At 33.7% G+C, this 26,040-nt stretch overlaps 2 protein-coding genes across 2 annotated transcripts; one reads left to right on the forward strand and one right to left on the reverse strand.

Moving 5' to 3' along the window:
- The first annotated feature begins 8,577 nt into the window (after positions 1 to 8,577).
- On the forward strand, positions 8,578 to 12,635 carry LOC131610503 (uncharacterized). Its single transcript, XM_058882467.1, has 8 exons — positions 8,578 to 8,726; positions 8,862 to 8,944; positions 9,093 to 9,276; positions 10,846 to 11,000; positions 11,258 to 11,401; positions 11,509 to 11,612; positions 11,781 to 11,940; positions 12,212 to 12,635. Exons 2-8 carry the CDS (start codon positions 8,873 to 8,875, stop codon positions 12,299 to 12,301), a joined length of 909 nt encoding a protein of 302 aa, XP_058738450.1. The 5' UTR covers positions 8,578 to 8,726; positions 8,862 to 8,872; the 3' UTR covers positions 12,302 to 12,635.
- Positions 12,636 to 14,456: 1,821 nt separating this feature from the next.
- Positions 14,457 to 18,359, reverse strand: LOC131610504 (aspartic proteinase-like). Its single transcript, XM_058882468.1, has 14 exons — positions 18,199 to 18,359; positions 17,098 to 17,456; positions 16,952 to 17,012; positions 16,739 to 16,833; positions 16,540 to 16,652; positions 16,257 to 16,425; positions 16,134 to 16,173; positions 15,907 to 15,971; positions 15,707 to 15,820; positions 15,516 to 15,580; positions 15,252 to 15,405; positions 15,048 to 15,167; positions 14,868 to 14,956; positions 14,457 to 14,774 (listed from the first exon to the last, which is right to left on the reverse strand). The coding sequence occupies exons 2-14, from the start codon at positions 17,449 to 17,451 to the stop codon at positions 14,690 to 14,692; spliced, it is 1,524 nt and encodes a 507-aa protein (XP_058738451.1). The 5' UTR covers positions 17,452 to 17,456; positions 18,199 to 18,359; the 3' UTR covers positions 14,457 to 14,689.
- Positions 18,360 to 26,040: the final 7,681 nt, after the last annotated feature.

Genomic DNA, 26,040 nt, shown 5'->3' on the forward strand with positions numbered 1-26,040 from the left:
AATGTCTGAAGTGCTCAAGTACTCTAAGGAAGAGGAAACATCATCATCATTATTCATTAGCATAGGGACACGTGTCAGTCGTTCCTAGCGAAATATTACCTATTACAAGGAAAGAAATAAAAGCGTTTGTTCTCAATGACATTGACGTCCCATCAAAGACTTTCATGTCCCCAAATCCAGTGACCGGATAGGAACACATATTGCAATTGTCAATCACTTCTCCTATTTAAGAAGGAAAGCGTGTCATTTCTCAGACATTCAAATTCATTCTCATCCACACATCACTGTTCACTCTTTTACTTACTTGAACGTTAAAGTGTTAACCTCGCACTTCAATCTCCTCTCCACCACATCGGAAGAGACAGCTGTACAAACTTTATCTCTCATTTACCATTCAATTTTGGTTTCACACCGGAACACCTTCCATTAAATCTCTAATGTCCCACCTCTTTTTTCTTTAACCAAACGGCATTTTAATATATCTTATAAGCGGAGTATATATATACCTTACCTACTTAGATTAATAATAATAATAATATGCCAGATATTGTCTAAAAATAAAAGTGGTAATTTGATATTATTAAGTAGTGAAGAATGAACAAAAGGTAGTCAAAAACAACTTTATTGATTTGGTTCATTCATGCACAACACAAGAATGTAAGGTTTAGGTGTTTCTGGTGTATTTAAAGACAAAAGTTGATTGATTCTGTTTTTTGTTGTGCTAATTAAGCTTTTATCTTGAACCAATGAAAGTACAAGTTGGCATCTCCAAAAACACTGATATATATATATATATATATATATATATATATATATATATATATATATATATATATATATATATATATATATATATATATATATATATGCCAAACTCACAAGCAAAACCACCATCACATGACTATTCAGTGTTGTTGTTGGTAAATAAATTAAACCTTCCACTTTTCCTCCACCAATAGGTTATTGCATGCGTGCAAGCTGTCAACATTGTGGAATTTTGATAAGCAAAATATCTCCATTAAAATATGACTCAATTTGCACTACTCTCTTTATATTATACTACCCTTTTATTTGTATATCCTTTCTTTAATTGAATTAAACATTCTATTTTTAGTTCTTTTTTGATGATGTGATGTTTCCATGCTTTTAAAATTATGCTAAGAATATAATGTGAATTCTAGGTGTTTCATAATTTTACTACACGCTTTGAATTATTCTAAAATAAATTGAGTTTAATTTTGATCAATATAAGTGCTATTAGAGCAGAAACCACCGATACAACAATTTGTCAACAATCACATCACACAACTTTTATACTCTTTTTTTTAATGGAATTTTTATTAGCAACTGCACTATGCATGTAGAAGTGGTTTCTGCTTTTTCTCAAACAAATATTCATAGTAAAATGCTTAATGGTTCCAAAGGCAGAAAAGGTATCTATTTGACTGAAGCAATTTGTAGATTCTTTTTGACTGAAAACAAAGGGTTGTGTTATTTTCACCAAATTTGTTTGGTATTTCTCTCTCTTTGTGCGGATGTCATTTAAGATTGTTTTGTGGACACAATAATTAACTTTGGTTTATAAATAAATTTTAAATGTTTCCTACTTTCATGAACTCACTCACTTGTATTTGTTGGTGCACAAAGAATAAACATGATGACAAAGAGAATAATGGCGCAAAGATTAATGAGAGAGAATAAAGTTGTTGATCTTAATAAATGATAGCTATTACAAGGCTATTTATACAAAAGAAAATTCTTGCCACGTAGACCCTAACAGACTAAACTTAGTGAACAAGTTTAAGGTACAAACAGAACAGTACTACAAAATACTAAAGTACCCTTACTACTAAACAGCTAAGCTAATGGGACCCAGAAGATAACATCTTCTGGTCAACAACATCTTCTGAGTAACCATCAGAAGATCACAACATCTTCTGAGTAACCATCAGAAGATCAGCCCACATCAGAACTTCTGATGCTCATCTTCTGAATATTGAATTACTCTTCAATATCATCTCTTAATTCATATTCTTCAATCAAAGCTGACAACGCCAATTCCATCCCTCAAGAGCAGAAATTGATCCGTCTTGATCGCCTTCGTCAGAACATCTGCCATCTGCTTCTGGGTGCTGCAGTGCACAACTTCTAATGTTCCATTCTGGACTTGGCTTCTCAAGAAATGATACTTAGTCTCAATATGCTTGCTTCTTCCGTGTAACACCGGATTCTTGGCAAGATTGATTGCAGACTTGTTATCAATCATCAGCTTCAGAGGCTTCTTCACTTTAATCTTCAGATCTTCTAATAAGTTCAGAAGCCACACAGCTTGGCATGCAGCTACAGCGCTTGCGATGTACTCAGCTTCACAGGTTGATAGAGCAACAACAGGTTGCTTCTTGGAACTCCAAGAAATAGGACCTCCCAGAAACATAAACAAATATCCAGAAGTACTCCTTCTATCAACTCTGTCTCCACACCAATCAGAATCAGAATAACTCAATAACTCTGATTCTTCCTTTCTCCCAGAAGGAAACAATATGCCATATTTCAGAGTTCCCTTGACATGTCTCAAGATTCTGACAGCAGCTTGGTAATAGGACCACTTAGGTTTACTCATGAACCTACTAACCAATCCAACTGCATAGCATATATCAGGCCTGGTATTACACAAATACCTTAGAGAACCAACCAGCTGTTTGAAGATCGTAGCATCAACATCTTCACCTTCAGAATCAGAGTCCAACTTCTGATTCGTTTCTGTCGGTGTAACAGCAGCTTTGCAATTCTCCAACTTGAATTTCTTCAGAAGTTCTAATTCATACTTCAGCTGATGCAGAATGATACCATCTTCTAAGTACAGAATCTCCATCCCTAGAAAATATGACATTTTCCCAAGGTCTGTAATCTCAAACTCATTCATCAGCACCTTCTTGAACTTCATCAGATCTTCTGAACAACTCCCTGTAAGCAATATGTCATCAACATAAAGACATAACAGAATCATATTGCTTCCAGAATGTTGCACATAAACTCCATATTCCATCTCACACTTCTGAAACCCTTGCTTCTTGAAAAATGAATCAATCTTCAAATTCCAAGCTCTGGGTGCTTGCTTCAATCCATACAGAGCTTTGTGTAATTTGTACACCATCCCTTCCTTATTCTTTTTCACAAAGCCAGGGGGTTGTGACACATATACCTCCTCTTGTAATGGACCGTTCAGAAATGCAGACTTTACATCCAGATGCATCAAGGACCAACCTCTATTTGCAGCTAACGCAATCACCAGTCTGATTGTTTCATGTCTAGATACAGGAGCAAACACCTCAAAGTAATCTAGTCCAGGTTTCTGAAGAAAACCTTTAGCCACTAGCCTCGCTTTGTGTTTACCAACTGATCCATCTGGCTTCAGCTTTACTTTGAAAACCCATCTGACGCTAATGGCTTTCTTCTTCTTTGGAAGTTCTGTCAGCTTTCAAGTCTTGTTTCTTTCTATAGCCTCAAGTTCTTCTTTCATGGCATTCATCCAGACCTTCTTCTTAAGCGCTTCTTCAATACTCACTGGTTCAGAATCTACTAACATGGCACACTGAATGACATCTCATTCTGAGTCAACTTCTGTGTCTTGCAACATGTCAAAATCTGCAAACCTTCTAGGTATTGTTCTGACTCTTTGTGGTCGTTGAGCTACTGCAGAGTCAGCTACTCCAGAGTCACCACCTCCATGATAATCTCCAGAAGCTTGTCCTCCAGACTCTATGTCTTCAGAGTTTTCTCTTCCAGAATCATGACTACCACCAAATTCTAGATCATCATCAGAATCTGGATCAGAATCAGATTCACCATCTGACTCATCTTTAGAAGATTCTTCATCTTCTGACTCATCTTCAGAAGATTCTTTATCTTCTGACTCTAACTCTTCTTCAAAAGTTATCTCTACATCAGAAGTTGGTTGAGACTCTCTCCAATCCTAAACTTCTGATTCTTTCACAATGACGTCTCTGCTGACTTAAACTTTGTTAGTCTCTGGACAATAGAGCTTGTATGCACCTGTACTGTGGTACCCACCAATAACATCACTCTACTCCTATCATTCAGCTTCTTCCTTCTAGCTTCTGGAACGTGTTTGTAACACACAGAACCAAAAACCTTCAGATGACTAACACTTTGCTTCTCTTTAGTCCAATTCTCTAAAGGTACAATTTCCTTCAGCCTCTTCGTTGGACACCTGTTGAGAACATATGCTGCAGCAGCAACAGATTCTCCCCGTAGATTGTGAGGAATCTTCTTCTCTTTTAGCATACTTCTCGTCATATCAAGCAAAGTACGGTTTCTACGTTCAGCAAGACCATTGTGTTGAGGAGTATAAGGAGCAGTAACCTCATGCTCAATTCCATTATCATCACAGAACTTCTGGAATTCTGTAGAGTTATACTCACCTCCACCATCCGTTCTGAGAATCTTTATCTTCTGACCACTCTGCTTCTCAGCCCTCACCTTGAACTTCTGGAATTCTGTGAACACCTCAGTCTTAAACTTCATAAGTGTTACCCACGTCATTCTTGTGAACTCATCCACAAAAGACACAAAATACCTATTTCCTCCAAGTGAAGGTTCTGGAAATGGTCCACACACATCAAAGTGCACTACTCCTAGAGCATGCTTTGTTCTTGGAGCAACTTCTGATACAAATGGCAATCTGGATTGTTTGCCTTTCATGCATACCTCACATGACTTCTCAGGCTTCACAATCTTTGGAATACCATGTACAAGCTTCTTAGAACTTAGATGTCCCAGACTTATATAGTTCAAGTGCCCCAACCTCTTATGCCACAGCTTACTATCTCCTCCCGAGCCTTCAGCACTCAGACACTCTATTTCAGCTGTTTCTACATTCACCTTGAATGTTCTGTTGATTCCCTGTTCAGATTGCATAATCAACTTCTGATTGGAATCATACAACTTCAAGAGGTTGTTCTTCATAACAACTGAGAAACCTTTCTCAATGAGCTGACCCACACTCATCATATTGCTTCTGATTCCAGGAACATACCAAACATCTTTGATCAGAACAGTCTTTCCATTCTTCACTTTGACTTTGACATTTCCCATACCTTCTGCATACAGGTACTTGTCATCAGCACATCTGATCTTTGTCCTCCTTTCAGAGTCAAAGTCTATCATACATTGTTTGTTTCCAGTCAAGTGATTTGAACACCCAGTGTCCATATACCACCACTCTGACAAACATCTTTCGTCAGACTCTGAAGCCATCAATAGCACATGTTCATCATCTGAAGCTCCTCTGGATATATTTGCTTCTTCTGATCTCCTTCCTTTGTTTGCCAAACAGTCTCTAGCAAAATGGCCAAACTGTTTGCAAAAGTAACATTGAACTTTCTTCTTATCCTTTCCCTTCTGATATCTCTTCTCATCAGAAGTTGAGGCTTCCTTCTGGAATCTATCACCACGTCTATGCTTCTGGTCCTTCTTGACAAAAGAAGCCTTCAGAGCTTGTTCAACTTCTCTCTCAGATGTTCTCTCAGTCAGACGCAACTCTTGTGCTTCTAAACTGCTTTGCAACTCTTCTATTCTCATGGTTTCTAGATCTTTAGAATGTTCAATAGATACAACAATATAATCAAATTGAGGAGTAAGTGACCTCAATATCTTCTTTATGATTACTTGTTCAGAAAGAGTTTCTCCACAAGCCTTCATCTCATTAGTGATCAAAATCACTCTAGAGATATACTCAGAGACTTTCTCATTGTTCTTCATGTTGAGATTCTCATATTGCTTTCTCAGGGATTGAAGCTTCACCTTCTTCACTGATACGTCACCACCGTAACACCTGACCACTATATCCCACGCCTCCTTTGACGTCATAGAATTAGAAATCTTCTCAAACACATTCACATCCACACACTAATGGATGAAGAACAACGCCTTTTGATCTCTCTTCTTCGTCTCTCTCTGCGCTTCTCTTTGTTCTTCCGTTGCATCTGCTGTAACCGCAACATATCCTCCAGTGACAAGATCTAGAACATCTTGAGCACTAAATAATACACGCATTTGAATCATCCATCTATTCTAGTTTTTACCATCAAGAACTGGAAGTTTGGTATTCAAATTGCTTCCACTCATCTTTAAACTTGTGCAGAAAAATAGATTTCACTCACACTCACACAGTATTTCCCAACCCACAAACAACCAAGAAAAAATGTGATTCAACACAACTTTGTTTCCCTGAAACAAAATCAATCACACAGTCACACAAACTCACGTTCACTCGTGTTTCCCTGTGTTTAGAACCGGAGCTCTAGATACCAATTGTTGGTGCACAATGAATAAAGATGATGACAAAGAGAATAACGGCACAAAGATTAATGAGAGAGAATAAAGTTGTTGATCTTAATAAATGATAGCTACTACAAGGTTATTTATACAAAAGAAAATTCTTGCCACGTAGGCCCTAACAGACTAAACTTAGTGAACAAGTTTAAGGTACAAACAGTACATTACTACAAAATACTAAAATACCCTTACTACTAAACAGCTAAGCTAATGGGACCCAGAAGATAACATCTTCTGGTCAACAACATCTTCTGAGTAACCATCAGAAGATCACAACATCTTATGAGTAACCATCAAAAGATCAGCCCACATCAGAACTTCTGATGCTCATCTTCTGAATATTGAATTACTCTTCAATAGTATTCAGCTTCAAATAAATCACAAAAGGAGAGAAACATGGACATAGAGATCAAGCTCGGAAGAAATGCTAAATTTAGCTTTGAAACCAACACATTTCAATATTAATTATTGTCATATTCTATTCTTTTTATTTCTGTTCATAATTAATTCTTTTTATTTTGATACTCTAATTTGATGTTTTTATTAAATAAGTTTTTAATCTTTTAAGAACATCATCTATAATGTTTAGTATTTTAATATATTTGATAAAAATTAGCGGTGGATTAATAAGCTATCCGATAACATATAGTTAATGCATGTTGATTCATGATTGATAACTTAAAGCTTATAATTGATATTTGTTGATTAACTTAACTCGAAAGCAAGAGTCACCATCAAACTTTACTGTTTCTAAAAGAAAGAGAAAATATCGATAAAACCCAACAAAAAGAAAGATCTGGATATAGGGGTTGGTTATGTAAGGGGAAGATATTAGCACCCCTCATATCTATGATACTCCATAGAAATATGTTGAAAATTTGTGTTATGATAAAACAATATATTTGCAAAAAGATTGGGGAGATGAGAAAAGAATTTTTTTATTATTTTTGTGTTCGGCAAGAAAGCGCATATTGTGCCTACATATCTCTTCTGTGTAATAAGGAAGTCACATCATTTGTTGTTCGTGTAAAATGAAAAACACGAAGGTTTGTTTGTTTGTTTTTAATGAAAAATACAGTTCATCGCCTTTGAGTGGAAAACACCATTTTGTCATCCACAAGTATGAGTGAATTTGTATTTGTATCATCTTGATATGGAGAACTTTACTTGGGCTATCTCATAAGCATGTCTCAACATTCAAGTGAAAAATATCAATCACTTCAACAACATCTCTTAGGGGTTTAGGGTTTGCATCACAGCAACAATTGGACTAATGCTTTCCTTTCTGAAAAGATTTTAAAAGAAAAATGCACAAAGACATAAAAAAATGTTTGATGCCGTTTGTCTTTTTTAAGATTTTAAAAGTGTTTAAATATGTTTAAGTGTTTTAGCATTTATTAAGAAAATATTTGATGTCATTTGACAAAGTTAAGGTTTATTAAGAAAAGGTTTTAAGTTTGAAAATAATAAGGTTTTAAAAAAAGAGAAGTTTTGAAAATTGAAGAATGAGGTAGGAGATGAAGAAACTTTCTTAAAGTATGAAATAAAGGTCTCATTGTAGGTTGCTCAAGAGAAAAAATTTGTGTGTGCGAGTAAACTAACCATAAGATGGAACAAACATTTGATATTGGTCAAAATGAGCATTCATTTCCCTTTGAATTTTAGTCTCAAAATGAACAACAAACAAACAAGCAAAACTATGTTCAGATGAACCCTTAAGCAAACAAAGCAAATAAAATTAAAAAAGTTGCTTATTTTCATAAAATTTTCACTTTTAGCGGCCATAAGTCTTTTCTATAATAAGGCATGTGACATTTTTCTAATCTTTCTTAACTAGTACTACTATATTAATTTACTGGAGCAATGCTATACGGTAAGAATGATTTGAATAAAAAATGCAAGAATAAACACTTGTTATTATTTTAGAGGATAATTTTAAATTGATTTTAAATTTAATTTCTTTTTTAATAGAGATCATGGGGTAGTGGTAGTAATGAATGGTTGAGATTTAATTGTTGCATTTCTTACTTTCATACTTTCTTACTAGTAAGCATTTTCCTAATTTAATGTATTTTATTGTACTAAAAGAAAAAAACAATTACACATGGGATCGACATAAATTTTCTAATTTTTCTTATAAAAGATTTTCACTAAAATAATGTTTCTTCGTTTACAATTTAAAACTCATTTTCGTTTTAACTTAATTAACTTAACAAAAAAAAACTCATTTCAACGATTTACCCATGAGAGGTGAAAGGAACACATTTTAAAAATTTGATAAAACCCTAAAAACAACAAAATTCAACAACTCTCCGTCAAAGCTTCAAACTGAACTCAACGCAGGCGAAGTTGCTCGTCCCCGGCCGCCGGTAAGTTTCCCTTTTCTTTCTTTCCATGTTTCCGATATTCCACCCCCTCCCGGTGTGGTCCTCGAGGATGTATCGCCGCTGCTGCAAAACCAAGCCGCAGCGTTAACCTAATTATTTGCGATTCGTGTTCCGTAGGTCGACACAAAATGGATTACCGGTGGACCAAAGGTAAGCATGAAACTGGTGGCCGTGACAGGAAGCAATTTACGAAGGATCGGGTAATTCCATCGATCTCTTTTTTATTACTATATGATGTTCAACAGTACAAGACTTTCATAGTTTAGCATATTTTATGCAATTGTTGTTGATAATTGGATGTAGAATTATTATAGTTTTTTGTTTGTTGACATTAATTGACTTGTTCAGGCTTATGAGGACTCCCTTACTGAGGATTTTCGCATGCCGATTAATCAAAGGCCGACCGAAAACGTTGATCTGGATAATGTTGAACAAGCATCTCTGGACACTCATATAAATTCGTCTAATATTGGTTTTAAGCTTCTTCAAAAGATGGGGTGGAAAGGAAAGGGTCTTGGCAAAGATGAACAAGGTTTCTTTTATAACTTTCTTTCATTTTTCTACTTGTTTTTCTTTCTTCAATTGGTGGTATACTGATAGGATACTGGATTTGAGCCTTAGCCCAATAGAAAGGCTTAACAGAGAATTGGGTATTACTGATTGTGTCAGAAGGGGAAAGGGTAGTTATATAAGGACACCGATAGAGATGGATAATTCATTATGTGTATTTTCGAATAGAAACCTTTTGGGTTGGGCAGAGTGAGAATCATCTCTACTTTGAGGAGCAGTTGGCTCTGGGATTATAGGGATTCCTCTCTAATAGTTTTAATTTCAATCAAAAATACATTTTCCATTTATTTGAATTCCAGATTCCCGTCATCTACCTTATTTATTAGCCTTTGTTTTATTTTCTTGTATTTTGCATGTGATTCCTTATAAAAAATTCAAAACCTATAATTTAGAGTTGCTAGCTTCCATAGAGAAATGCCTAGTAGTCTGTCATAAGCAATTGCGAAGATTGCTGTAGTTTTTGTCTAGGGTAGTTAATCATGGCGCAATCGCAGAGTCTTGGTGTGGAACAGAGCCCTGCTGCAATCGAAGGTAGTTAATCATGGCACAATTAGAATTTTACATGGTGTTTTCATATAGCGGCCAGTATTATAACACTTTGCGGGCAAACCGGTTGGGATGGTGAAATTGTCTTAAATGTCATCACTGTCACTGCATAACGCATTTTGCATAATGTTTTTCAGCGACTTTCTGAACACAGCACAGGGTTTTTCGGCAAGCTCATTCACGTGTATTTAAGAAACAAAGAAGAAATTAATGCCTAGTAGATGTGCCACAATGTCGAGTAGGCTGAGCTAATAGGAGATAAGGGGCCGGTATCAAAGGATACTAGTTTTAGGGTATGGTATAATGAAAATATTAATGGTTTGGCAAAAAGGGTTTTTCAAAATCACAATGATGGGCCTAAGTCTCGACTCTTGTGAGTAAATAATTGTTTCTCTCTTTGGGACTTTCCCATTGAGACTCCTTTTTCATTCTTGGTTAACTATGAAAATATATAGATTTTTTCATATAGATTCTTCGTTAATTATTTATCATCTTAATCATTCAATGAATATGAAAATATATAGGTTTTTTCATATAGATTCTTTGTTATCATCTTAATCATTCAATGAATATAAAAATATTAGAATAGCAGTATTCCTACTACATGCTATGCTGCAATCCCATTTTTTGTGGCCATTCACTCTATGCTCGTCTCCCGGATTGGCTATATAAGTTTTTGTTGTCTTCATATATAATTGATTTATACAATTGATTGGGTTAGGTTAACATTTCACCTTTATCACCCTAGCTATTGATCTGCAAAGTGCACGGGCTTTTAAAAAAAACATTAGTGTTTGAAGATGTTTTTTCTCGTTAACTGCTCGTTTACCTATTGAATCACCTGTATTTGCATGTACCGCATTGTAATGGGGCATCATGGCAATTAATTCATTTCCTTCCTTTCTTTCAGTATTATTTTTTATATATAACATTATAACCCGCACTATATTGGGTTATTGAATTGACCTTCCGGGCTTGTATGCAGGAATTGTTGAGCCAATAAAATCTGGGATTAGAGATCCAAGACTGGGGGTCGGTAAACAGGAAGAAGATGATTTTTTCACTGCAGAAGAAAATGTTCAGAGAAAAAAACTCGATATTGAGTTGGAGGAGACAGAGGAGAATGTGAGGAAACGTGAGGTATGATTTATATTTTCTCTTAACCTTAAGTAGTAGTTCCTAGTGCGAAAATCATACTGTAGTATTGAGGTTGATGTTAATATTTTCTCAAACCTGCACCTGGTAGCAGAAGGCAGCATATAACTTATATGCACGCCTTTTTACCGGATTGGTATGTCATAAGGAACCATCAACTTTGGAAGATCTTGAGAATTTCCTGCAGTTTTTATTACCTGGTGGCTTCTTCTGCCTGCTTCGGGCAAATTCTGAAAATTCAGGTGTTAGCTGAACGTGAGCAAAAAATTCAAACTGAGGTGAAAGAAATCCGGAAGGTGTTTTATTGTGAATTATGCAACAAGCAATACAAATTGGCAATGGAATTTGAAGCACACTTGAGCTCTTATGATCACAATCACAGGAAGGTAGCAATTTATCTAACCCTAACTTGGCTCTTTTGTCGACTCGATTCCAAATTAACTTAGTTTTTCTTGCCCTATCTAATGTTTATTCATTGATGTTAAATATGCAGCGTTTCAAGGAAATGAAGGAAATGCATGGTAGCAGTAGTCGGGATGATAGGCAAAAGCGAGAGCAGCAGCGTCAAGAGAAAGAATTGGCCAAGTTTGCTCAAATGTATCCTTTTATCAGTCTAAACATTCTTTTACTCCCTCCCCGCCCATGTTGTTTTGGCTATGGTTGAGTTCTATGTTGATCGGGGAAGGGAATCAATGTTCTAATTTTTAGTTCCAACTCCGTTGTTCCCATGATATCTTCCTTTTTGGTTTCCTTAATGCCAATCAGTGCTGATGCTCAAAAGCAGCAACGGCTTCAACTGCAGCAAGAGTCTGGCTCAACACCAGTTTCAGTTTCCTCCGAATCTAGGACTGCTACTGCGCTAACAGATCAGGAGCAGCGAAATACTTTGAAGTTTGGCTTTTCTTCTAAAGGATTTGCTTCCAAGGTATATCTAACTGGTATCATGGCTTTGAAAAGAATCTCTATTTTTTCTTGTAGTACAATAGTGTTTGGAATTGGAATGCTTATAAAATTTATAGAATTCATCATCTAGCTCATGATGTTTTGTTCAAATTCAAGTCTTAACCATTTCAACCCTGCCAATCCGGCACTCGTGTAGTGTAGTGCCTGATGATGCTTCTGCATTCTTATGATGAACCAGCTTTGTGCCTAAATTCTTACATGCTAACAGTAACGTCCCCTTTCCTTTTATGCAGAACACGGTTGGTGCCAAGAAGCAAAATGTTCCAAAGAAGCAAAATATTCCAGTGGCCTCTATATTTGGAAACGACAGTGATGAAGAGTAATGAGAATTTATTTTTGCAGCTGTTGATCAGTATGATGCCATAACTCCTATGCAGTTTTGGTTTAGTTATGTTATATATGGTGTTTGTCATCATTGTCAATTTCAAAGGGGTAAAAAGTTTGGAATTCTTTTGGTTTGTAAAATTGGATTCAGACTAAATGTTGGAAGGGAAAATATTGCCTGCTTATGTACGCATACTTTGTAAAGATTGTATTTATGTAACAGTGCACATAGAACCTTAGCCATGGAATAAGTTAAGCAAATCACTTATGGCAAAACTCAAGAACACTTTTATTTGTCTCTCTGTTTGAATAACAACCTTTAATTTAAAGACACTTGATGATCCTAAAAATCAAACAATTTTAAAGGTGTTTATTGGGTCTTAGTTTTATTGTGTAAACTAGGAATTCTCCATGTGTAACTTAGGGGACTAATCCTTTTGAGCTTTGAGCCTTGTTGGATTCAAAATGGGCGGTAAGCTCTTAAGTGTTTTATCGTGGTTGGATATTTAAGCTCGAGTTCGAACCCTTGATTGAGTTAGAAGAGATATCTATGTGTCATCTTATCTAATTGCTTTTTAGTTTAATTTGTAAATGAAATTAGTTCATTTATCTATTGTTTCCCTTTTTAATTTTCTATATATAATTAAAGGAATTTTTTTCTTTCAGTTGTTTTTTTAATAGGTTCTTTTCATTTTGATACTTGCATGCAGTGTTTAGATAATTATAGCTTTTTTATTTATGATATATATTTTTTAATTATTCAATCTCTTCTATTCTGATTAAAGAGAATACGGGTAAAATGCTGATTTTTTTATTTTAAATTTTATTTGACAATTCATGAACAAATTGAAAATAATTTGACAACTGATATGAAATATTAAAACTACTTAAATTATGAATAGGACAGTTTGTTTGCCTTTTAGCCTTGTTCGGCCCAAAGGTTTGCTTCAAGGTGGTTGAAAAAAATCATTAATATTTGTCTAAGCATTCTTAAATCATTGCTTATAATATAGAATAGGCTGAGCTGAGTTAGGCTTTGTCTGAGTCTGATCTATTAAAAAATTTAAAGTCTAAGTCTGGTCTGTAGTTTATCGTACACTTATTTTTTTTGTCTTGAGTCTGGCATTTTTGAAGGTCTGATTGGCCTATTAGCCTACTTAAAAGTCTTTCATTTGAACATTTGTAAATAAGTCATTCAACTCAATTTTATATAGACTAACAAATTAAAAGATCAGAGAGATTAAATGTTTGTTTGTATTGACTTATTTGAGTTTATCTAGTAGCATAAATTTTGTGATACTATTTGTTTGAGTGAACTTATGGAAGCAAGTTATTACATTGTTCATAAGAGTTTTTCGAATCTTATTTTCATAATCTCTTCAAGATAACTAATATTTATTTGTATATTTTAATTTAAAGTATAAAATATAATATTATAATAATTAAATTATTCATATTTATTTATATAAGTCGGCCTCATAGGTTTAAAAAAAAAATTTATATGACTTGTGGCCTAGTTTTTTTAGCTAAATAGACTTGTAAAAAAACTTAGACCTTTTTTATTTATGCAAAAAAATCTGGCCTAACCTAGACCTTTGTAAGCTGGGCCATAGGCCCCTATTAGTCGGTCTGGCCTATTTCAACTCCAACTTCTAGTGGTACAAACTTATATTTTTTTACATCCAGAATTCCAAATCATCCTTTTCAAGGTTGAAATTAACTTAATTAATTTAAAAATATAAATTTTGTATTGAAAAATTATTTTAAAATTTTAGAAATTGAATGCATAAATTTTAAAATGTCATTGATGTTTTGTTTCTTACCTTGTCATAAGGACGCAAATAAGGACTTTCCTCAAGTTATTTCAATAAGAATTATTTTGCTTCTAATTGAATTAAATCACGTAAATTTTTTGTCAATAATTAGCCTAGGTTTAATTCTACGAGCAGACATAACTAATTCTGAAAATATAAAATTAATTTTGATATGTTTAATTAATATCGTATAAAATTAATTTTAACAACTTCAGTTTTTTTTTTTTTATTTAAACATGTCTTTTAATGTTCAACTTATTTTAGTGCAAGAGCTTTACAATAAATACATCGCAACTACTTTACATTTAATTCACTTTTAAATAAAACCAACTTTGCAAAATAACACAGAAATGAAAATGGTTCTTCATGTAAAGAGCACATAAACTTTCAAGTGTATTTTTTTCACGTCTTAACATACCACGTCCATAGACATAGATAATACATACATACATATTTGAATCCGTGGAGTGAACCTGAGCTTAGTTACAAAGTAGTACAACTTATTTACAATGCAGAAACGAAATTATGAAAAAATTCATTAACATAATCTTTCATTCATCCACAACTTCATAACTAGGCAGCTTCAGCAAAACCAACTTGGAGATTTCCGTAATCAAAAACAGTGTGATATGCCCTCATGAAAACATCACCGAGAATCCTGCATCAGGAGACAAACAAAACTTAAGATGATTGTATGCACTATGTGCATATAAGATTACACATCGATGAATTTTTCGGAGAAATAATATACCAGAGTGGACCCTTTGGAGGAGGAATGTCGAAAGCAATGAACCCGCTAAGACAGACCTGGGTAATGCCTTCTCCAGTTCTTAGAATATACTGAAAAATACACAGCATTTTCAGAATCATAACAAAAAATAGCATAATTTGTTGTTCAATTTGATATTCAGTTTTCTTTTGGAATCATTACCTGTTCTGGTGTGAGGACGAAGGGTTTGTCTCCGATAGTGAATGAAATGTTTGGCATCTTGGAGATGTCGTTACAGTTTATCACTGATTCACCCGATGGACTTGGAAGACTCTCACACAGCTGCCAATGATCAACGCAAACACTCACAATCACGACGTGTCTAGTCTACACCAATCAAATTGAAATATAAAACAATGGGCTTACTTGATTCACATAGTTGAATACTCTCTCCTTGTTCGCCTTTTGTTTTAGTTGATTCTGAATCCAAACAACAAGCATCTGACAAGAAGAACACAGAGGAGTATCCTTTGCAGACAATTCACTATGTTCCTTTTCGGTCACCATCTCAATCCCAGCACTGCCAGAAATAGAATTAGAAGTTTATTTATAAATCCATTTCAAGCCAGAACGGTGCATATGGTAAAACGGAAAAAAAACAGAAGCAGACGGTAGTGCAAGACTCCTAACCTCATAGATTGATCCCGGCGAATAGTACATAAACCAACTTGTGAACATATCTCACTAGGTTTTACCTGCAGACCAACAACATCAAACTCATTTCGGTTCAAAGCGTGAAAACGCAAACGGGAAAAAATAAGGGATGCAAAGCATGTAAAAAACAACACAAAACTCCGTAGAGGAAAGGCAAGGAAGCATACCCCTGATACTAGGAGATCCCATATCAGCTCCCCATATTGAGAAACAACGGACTTACATTCTACACTCAAAACACCTTCAGCTCCAATGGCGTGGTTGATTTCAGCCACAACAGTCTGAAGTTAATTATCAGTCAAACGAAATTATACACGAAAGTCTCCAAATAAAGTTTCTAAAAAATATAGAATATAGAAAAACATACAGTTGGACCAGCAAGCAGAGATGTCCCGGAGTCCACAATAGCAGCACAGCCACCTTCACAAACACCTAAAAACAACGTTTCATATTTTTCAGAATCATATATACTTTGGAATCGATGTGTATATAATCAGTAAAGATGGAGGTGAATATGAACATTCTTAACAAATAATATTTTAAATTGGAAGTTAACTTTCTACTTTCTAATTTGGAGGAACAATGAAGTCTCACCTGTTGACGAGCCTCCGATGTAAAAATCTCCCATTTCAATCTGAGAAGAAAAACTTCTGAGTGAAATTTTTTCCAGTAAATAATTTAATAGGAATTCTTGATCAAACTGATTTTTTTTCTAACCTGCCAGTAACCTTTTTCAGTAACTGGAACGTAAGTGTGTTTTCCTTTGAAATGCTTAGGGTCCACACCACCAAAAATTAATTCACCACCCTTTTTCGCATTAGGATTCCCGCTGAGCCAGAAAGAGAACACCTTCTCACCTATAAGATTTTGTTCCATCATATTGTACCTGTGATTTTATGATAAGACGTGTAAATTTAACGTATAGAAAGGATTCATAACACAACACTCTAACAATGGATATCATAAAACAACCAAAGACTGGTTGAAACTTGAAACATACCATACTGGCAAAGCTCTTGCAACTGAGATCTCTTGAAATCCAAGTCCAAATATTCCATCAAACTTTCCTGCCAGAAAAGAAATACTTCCTTCTCGTGTAGCCTCAATGAAGTCCTGCAGTTTATAGTAGTAATTTGTAAGTATCGCTATAAACATATTGAATTTATGATGAAACGGAAGCTCATAAATAAAGTACTCACCTGATTCTTGACAATAGAATTGCCAAGTTTAACATGATCTTGACTGAAGAAACCAGATATTGATCCAGATCCATAGTTTATTTTACACGATGTTCCTGTTCAACGAGTAAAAACGTGTAACTAACAAATGGAACATAAATATGGTGTATCATGTATGCATTTACGACAGTATTGTGTGTTAAGGAACATGAAATGACGAGACACTGGCATTACCGTTTTGGTTATATGTATTGGATTTCGTCGCCTTGTACCAATTATGGGTATAGCAGGCAAGCTTCAAAAGAACAAAAGTTAATAGGATACTCTTATATATGTAACTTAGTTTCAGAGACCAAAATTAAGTTAAGTTAAAAACTTACAGAAAAGTAACACTTGGATGATGGAACCCAAAGGTTGGAACTACCGGTATCAAATATGACAGTAAATTTTTGTGGCGGCGTGCCAATTCCAATTTCACCGAAATATTGAGCGTTCATATAATCACTCAAAGGTACTATAGCTTCACCATTGGACTTACCAATGTACCGATCATGTGCACTCATCATCGGTCTTCCTGATCTAAGTCGTTGTTCTCTTCTAAAAGCATTAATACTATGAAGATCGAGAGGTCTCTTCTTCAAACCAACTCTCATCATTCCGACGGAGAAAGAAGGAAGCAGAGAACATGTTAAAGCCCATAAACAGAACACCATAGCAAAATGCTTTTGCCCCATATTGTCTGAAAAGATAATCCAAAGTAAGCTGAGCTGAGTATACAATCATAATTTTACACATAAAGCAATTAACCACGAAACAGAAAAGAAAACCACAAGTTAATCATGACACTAAGTCCTTGAAGTTAATTATAGATACTATTTTCAACTTATTTCTATGAGTGTATCCTTGGTTCTGCGGTGAAGAAAATTAATTTTGATTGAATTGATTCTCTTAAACTGATTCTGGCTAAAAGTGAGTAGAATATAAAATGATTTATGTTTGGATAAATTCCAGCAAAACTAATTGGGTTGAATAGTAAATTTCAGGACAAAAATCACATTTAAACTCAAAAGCTACATATCCTAACTTAAGTAGAATCAATTGTGGAAAACATAATCAATTCTACTCGAGAACAATCTAACACACCAGAATCAATTCTACACATCCAGAATCAATTTTAGATACTCGAAACGTGAAATCAAACATACAAATTAATATAGATCCCTAAAACCCATTAGTCAACAAATTAATCAAAATCAAAAATAGAAAAACAAAATCAAGTTTACAGGAGATAGAAACCAACAAAAAATTGTTCAAATCTGAAGAAAATAAGTCAACTGGATAGATCAAAAGTTGAAATTGAAAATCAAAACAGAAAGAACCAAACACAAAGTACAAAACAGTTCAAGAACAGTAAAAAATACAGGAAATCTATGTCAGGAATGATTTGAAACAACACAAATTTGTAAGGTTTGAAATCAAACCTTAATAGCTTGAGAAGCTGGTTTAGCTGCAGTTACAAAGGTTAGGTGGTGTGGATGAAGAAAGTGTGTTGGAAGAAGCAAATATATATATAAGCGCACAAGGTTGGAAAGTCGTTTCATCTACTAAAATGGAATCTTTTGAAAATAAATAAAAATAAAAAATAAAACAATAATTGGATAATTATCCATGGTGTTTATAACAAGGCATGATAAACTCCTTTTTGTCTTCAGCGACCAAACTCATTTTAATATTGATAACTTAAATAAAGCATAAATTGGAGTATTGAAAACTACAAATATCAATTTCTCAAACAAACTAATTGGAGTATGGAAGTTCCTAACTTGAATTATTTAGATTAAATATCCTTTTCCTTATTAAAATATATTTTTATTAATCAGGTTTATTTTTGCACGTGTGACATGTATATTTTTCTCATTTATTAGTAGATTTGAACCATAAATTAATTTAGGGCAAAAATCTTCATAGATATCATTCTTATAGCTCAGATTTGTAAACTTGTATATTGAATCGAAGGAAATAATGAATTCTGAACGTTGTTTATCCATAGCAAAAGGGAAGAGTTCTGAAAGTCTTGATTTGAAGAGCACTATCAAGTGGAAGAAAATTTAGAAGGTATTATTTTTTGGTGTGTGAAGTTAAGCCTCTCCAAGTATATGTTTTGATGAAGACAATTAACATGCATTTGCATCAAGAAAGGATGAGCAAAAGGAACAAATGACTTTGGATCAAAGATAGCAACTTCATGAAAATTTGTTTTGATTGGTTGATCTTGAAACTCAAATGGGTACAAGATACATATATGTTCATCATAAAATATTCATGTCACTTTATCTAAACACTTTCAATCATGTTTTCTCACCTTTTTGTTTGGTGTAACCGGTTACCTAATACCATGTAACCGGTTACATCTCTAGCAGTGGCATTCACCTTTTGTCATTGGTCTTTTTCTACATGATGTAACTGGTTACCTCATATCATGTAACCTGCTACGTGCTCGGGTTTTTGAATTTGTTGGTTGTAACATTACCATGTAATTGGTTACATCATTCAGGTAACCGGTTACATCTGAACTAGTGGCTATTTATTATGCATTTTTTTATCCAAACAAAATTTAATTTTAAACCTTTGACCATTGCACCGATTGATCATTATACACCCTTTTTAAATTGTATGATACTCATATCAATATCATACAATTCAGATTTCAATGTTTCCACTCTTTTATTATAATTTACTATCATCTTCTCACAATTTTTCATACAAGTGTTTTACATACTTGAACTTTCATTGAGAATTTTCTGCACATTGTTTCATATCAATTCAAAAATATTTCTCATTCATTCATAAACACTTGAGTACTAATATATCATTATAAATTGATTGTTCGAAATAGAAGATCAATCCTAGTGATTGATAAATATTTCTACTCTCTTTTATAATTTCCAGATTTTGCTGTAATACCTTGTTTTCCAGGATTATTGGAAACAAGAGAGTGGAAAAGAAAGGATAGTTTTCTTTTTCTACTTGATTGGTTTGTATATCTCGTTGTCCATGATTGTTGAAAGCAAGAGAGTTGAGTTTGAGAGGATTGTTCTCATTTCAACTTGGTTGATCACAAGAGGATTGTTCTTGGTGATTGTGTTGGTCTTGTATGAGTCCTAATAATAGTAAAATCTTTTTCGTGTTGAAAGGGAACTGAAGTATTCTCGGATTGTGAAGGAAACCAAGATACGTCCTTGTGTTCTTTATTCTTTTCCAGCGCTTTATTATTTTCGTAAACACCATCAAACCATAAAATAAAGTAATACCACTCAAACCGAAACTTGACCATAGCACTTATTTCACTCTCCCTATTAGGTGCATTTAGAAGTTACGTGTTATTTTGATTGGTTTAATGTTCAAGTTGTTTTAATTTTGTCTTGTAACAGATGAATTATTACCTTTGGTTTTTTGTTGTTTTATTGTTGTAATGTTACCTTTGTAGCATTTGTAATATTACATTTGAAATAATTAAATGAAAAATTGTGATGTTGCCTTTGTTAGTTTATACCAGTTGAATATTGATGGTGTGTTCATATTTTATTTTTCATGTTTTCATGTATACTAGTTTTTGAGAAAAATTTCATGTTTATAATAGTTATGCTATGTATACCGATTTATATTTATATCACTTATACCAGTTATACCAGACTATGTTATGTATATGAGTCTATGTATATCAACTTTAGGTGTTATGTTTATACCAATTATATTAGATCATGTTTGAGAATTTTTTTATGTTATGTTTACCAATTATATTGGTATATGTTTACCAATTATATTGGTATATGTATACCAATTGTATAGTTTATGTGTATACTAGTTTATACCTAGTATACCAACCTATGTTTACCAGTTTTATAGTTTATGTTTCTACCAATTATATAAATTATACAAATTATACCAAACATTGAGATCACAAATAAGACTTGTTCATTAACATTTAAAAAACACAGAACTTTATTCATAAACATACAAAAGAACCTGCATGCAACAAAACAAAACTTTATTCCAGCTGACATACAAAAAATCAAATGGTTGTTCCAACGTACATAATTCACACAACATTAAACATAAATAAACTAAGTCGTCTTCTTTTCTGGAGTAGTCATTTTTGTTGGAGTTTTCCTCCTTATAGTTGGCTCAACTACATTTTCTATTGCAATTAATCTTGTATTGGAACCTGAGGATACACATGTTGTTGGTGTCCTCCTAACATTCAACATCTCTGTCATTCCTTGAGATTGGTGCTTCGATTTATTGACTTGCTTGAGTTTGATTACTTACTTGAGTTTGTAAGCTAACTTTAGTTTGTAAACTAACTTGGGTTTGTTGACTTCCTTAGGATTGTTGACCTGCTTGAGTTGGTTTCATCTTACAAGTTTTTTTTTGTGTGACATGTCTGCTTGCACCTACTGCACTTAACAATTAATAGACCTTGTAATACAACATAAATACTTGAATAAAATTACAATACAACATAAATAAAATGGATGAATGTAAAATTGTAATACAAAATACCTTTTGTTGATAAAAAATGAAAGTGTAGGAAAGACAGTCATTCGTACTTCCCAGATCATCAATTATAAGTTCAAAGAACCATGTTCAACTATCATTTGGTTTCCCTTCAACAACAACAAATGATATTTGCAGCATCTAATCATTGGGATGTCTACAAATGATATTTGCAGCATTTAATTATTGGGATGTCTACAAATGGCTGCCAATATTTATCATCCACAAAGACCTTTTAAAAAGCATCCATCAAGATTAATAACATGTCTATAAAGCTTGAAACTCTCCTTACATGTTTCATAACATATGTATAACTTTCTAAAATGAGACTTTCTATCATCAATTCCTTCTTGCACAACTACTACATTTAACTTGATTGTTGACTCATGATTATTTCTAAAATTTCATGACAATAGTCATAAATTCTTGTGTAATCCCCTAAGAATGAGTCATTAACCATGTCTTGTATTGTAAATCTTATCCTAATTGCCTTTGTATTGTTGACCTCTATATTCCATTTCTTTTGTGCTTTTTCTTTTATATTCTTAATCTTCATCTTAGGATTATTTTTAAGGTATTTTAAATCCTCTTACTCAACCATTTTGTAGCCATCAAATTGACATTTATAATCTCAACTATAATTGTGGATGTCAGTTACATTCCTAAGTTGTCAAGATTCCTCTTTAGAAAACTAATAGGCTTTATATTCACAACTCTCTTTACATCTAACTCTAACCTTTTTTGTTGTTGTTATTTTTAGTGAACTTTAGACCTATACCAAATTGGACTTATAGGTTGTTATTTCTTCCTTAAAAACACATTTGGTATTAATATGTTCATAACTCCCACTTATAATTAGCCAATGTCTTTCTTCAACTTCAAAATTAGATACTTCCTCTTAGTAGTTCCACTATTCTCATCACTTTTATATCCACATTTTTCAACTCTTCACTCTAATTTTCACTCCCATTAACTTCATCCTTGTGTTATTTCTACTTGTGTTTCTTTTTATTATTAGTACCTTCATAAGCATTGTTATTTTCAATTAGATTATCCATTTCGCCATCCACAAAAATCATCACTATAATTAGAGTCACCAAATTTAATTTCCAATACACTATCATAGTTAAAACTCTCATCCTCATTATTATCAGAACTTATAAAACCAACTATGCCACACTCATTCATCACACATGCATACCCTCAGTGTGCACCTTACCATCATGAACACTGATATGTTATCCCTAACCTTCCTAAACACCGCCACCTCACACACCATTATGGCGTACCTCATTTTAATGAGCATCACCACCTTGCACACCATCATATTGTCCCTCACATTCCTGAACACCACCACCTTGCACACCATTATGTTGTCACTCACCTTCCTCGACACAACCACCATACACATCATCGTATTGCCCATTTCTAACTACTTATTCATAAAGTTTATAAAGTCTTCAAGATTTAATTCTTCTTACTCAAGAGGGCCCTCATAAAACTCCGGAACAGACTCGTCATATTATATAAAATTATCAATACTCAAATGCACCTTACATAGATCTATAATATCTTATGAGTCTTTATCTTCAATCAACACATTGTTCCCAAATATTAAGTCTTTGTACCATATTGTATCTATTTCTCTATAACCTAGTTCCTTTACTATACCTATCAACACAAAAATAACTCCACTTTTCAACAACAATTATTAACTAAGTAGTTATTCCTCCTTCACATATAGTTAGTTCATTATCAAAAAATGAACTACCATGATGAATCAATAAAAGAAAATATTCTTCCATTACTACATATGCTTAGCATAATCATAAAGAGGCTTTAATCACAAATACTTTAATCTTGAGCCCACACCTTGTTGCTTCTGATCACAAAGCTTCACAAAACCAAAAAGCAGCCTCCTAAAACTCATAAGAGTCTCCATATTGTCTTGAACAAAGCATGCTAAAGCCATTGGAACCATAACTTTCAAGTTTACTTCACCATGAAGCAAACAAAGTCAACTTGAGTTAGAAACATCCATTTGATCTGAGTTTTTCTCTCACAACTCAAAAATATTGCCTATAAATAGGAGGAATTGCCCTTGAATCTAAACACCAGAAAATCTCCTAATCACTTCCTTACTCAAAAACTCCATTTTTTTCACTTTGCACAAACTTGCAAATTCATAGTCCCCTCCAATTTCTTTGCAAACTAACCATTTAAACACTTCATATACATCATATAGAAGCTGTAGAAACCTTGAGTTTGCAACTGTAACACCTCCATCATCATCCTCCATTTTCAATTTTCTTCACTTGCAACTTGAAGTAGACAAAAAATTCTAGGCGCCCTCAAAACAATAGAAGGGACATTGGACTTTCTCCAATTGGTAAGCTTTTTGCATTTTAGAACTACATCATTTGAGCATCATTTTGAGCATTTCTTGATATTATTCTGCTTATTTAATTTCCATTAATAAAAGTCCTATGAAAATAGGCATTGGTTGAGCTTAATTGTCATTTAATTTAGCTTTAAAAAAATTAGGTTTTTCTAGATTTGTTAAAAATTCGTGAGCTAAGGCCACTATTAATTTATGATATGCACATTTTTGAAATTCTCATAAAATTTTGAGCAAGTTTGGCTTTTAAAATTTTGAATTTGGTTGAGAAATAAGAAAGTTGCAATTTTTTGAAAAAAAGTTACAATTACTGTAACACGACGAAGAAGATGAAGTTGATTGTTTGGGAAATTTGAACTTATCAGCTTGTTACAAATATAATCAATTGATTGTTTTTAAACTAACAGATGTATCTCCACCCCAGTGGTTAAGATTAAGCGCCTTTCCCTAATAGGTTTGGGGTTTCAAATTCCCCTCGCCCCATACTTTTTGGGTTATTTTTCTTTTTAGACATTTATCACTTGTTTTCATATTTTATTGAATGAATGCCTCAAGATATCACTAATAGCGCATTGGTCCAGTGGTATAGTTTTAGTGTGGTAACCTTAAGGGTCAGAGTTCAAACCTCTTTGGTGACAATTAACTTTTATGACTTGTTTCTTTGCACGGGCGGTTCTATAGCCCTACGAGCCTGGGCACGCGCCTAAGCTCAATCCCCTACTTTTTTTGTATTCCCATCAATTTAATAGCCGACTTTTAGACAAAATCAGAGTCAAAATTAGTAAAAACAGAATGTGAAAACTAAAACAAATGAATAATTAATGACCCAGCCCAATTAACTATCTTTGCCCAGGCTGCCTACAATTTCTGGCTCTGCCACTGTTTCTTTTCCCTTTTATTTACCTTTTTTATTTCTTTTATAATTCCTTTTAATTTTAGGGTTAAATATACAAACCTCCCTTGTAATATTAGCGAGTTTTTCTTTTAGCCCCTGGTAAAAAAAATTTAAAAAGCCCCTCGTAATTTCCAGATTCCCTCAGATACCCCTCTGCCTGCCACATTGCAGGCAAGATTCTATTAAACCGCATACGTGGCAGTCCACGTGATATTTGTTTATTTTTTCCATTAATTTTTTAATCCACGTGGATTTTTTTTATTATTTAATTTATTTATTTTTTTACTCTTCTTTTTTTTAATTTTTTTTCAGTTTTCTTAAATTATTTTTATTTATTAATTTTCTTAAATTCTTAAATTATTTTTATTAATAAATTAATTATTAAAATGTTGCCTTTAAGGAACAATATCTATTAAGTCCAATATCACTTTCAAAGCAGCCCAATAACTTAAGTTTTTAGCTTATTGTGTAAAAGAGCATTATATACACTTCCATTTCTCTTTCCAATTTCTATGTGGGACTTGTTTTCCTGCAAGTGCTATAACTATCTTAGTGAAATACATGAGATCAAGAGTTGCTGTGTGTGCCATGCCATATCCATAGAACTGCTACCATTTAACATGCAACAAAAACAACTATAGCATGCAATATTCAAATTGCTTTGTCAAGTCTGTTATGTGTCATGACATAATCATCCACATAGTACATTTTTTGGTTCCTCCAATACCAAGCGAGTGACAAGTTGTAGACCATAAGGCCTTCACGCCCACGGTATCCCTTTCAACACCTGTTCACCATTGGCTGGAGCGGATTTGTTAGGAAGAAGAAACTAGTTGACGCTGATACCATTGTTTTTGTTAAAAACTCGGCTGGAAATATCTCTGTTGGAATTTGCAGGAGAGCTAAGTTGGTTGTGTCATACCCCAAAATTTGCCCTCCATGTTCCATTCACAATGATTCAAGGTTCAAGATTCAATGCCAAAGCTTTGCTCAAACAATCCCCAAGATCCACAGTCAACTGATCCAAACCTGAAGACCAACTACAATCAAAGCATGATTCAAACCTATGATCATTGGTCAAACATCAAGTATAGAGGTGCATAACCATCATTTGATCAAAGATTGATCATGATTCCATTAATAGAAACTCAGAGATGAACAAATACAAAAAGGTTCAAATTAGGGTTTCTTAGGAGAAAGTCAACCCAACTTTGACTGGGCATAACTTTCACATGGAACATCAAAAATTCCCCACTCAAAGCCTATTTTGAAGGAAATTGGATTCTATACAATTTTGTCTCTCACAAGCCAGGGCTAGAAATGCTTCATTTGAGAGGTACAGTACAGAAGATTACAGGTCATTTTCAGGCATCCTCCAAAAGCAGTTTTTTCGCAAAGAGGATATGGCCAAGATAAAAGCTCCAAATGAAAAATATATTCCAAAGTGGCTTATAGAGGACCTCTTGAGGTTTC

This window comes from Vicia villosa, linkage group LG6, assembly GCF_029867415.1.
Source record: "Vicia villosa cultivar HV-30 ecotype Madison, WI linkage group LG6, Vvil1.0, whole genome shotgun sequence".
Lineage (NCBI taxonomy): Eukaryota > Viridiplantae > Streptophyta > Magnoliopsida > Fabales > Fabaceae > Vicia > Vicia villosa.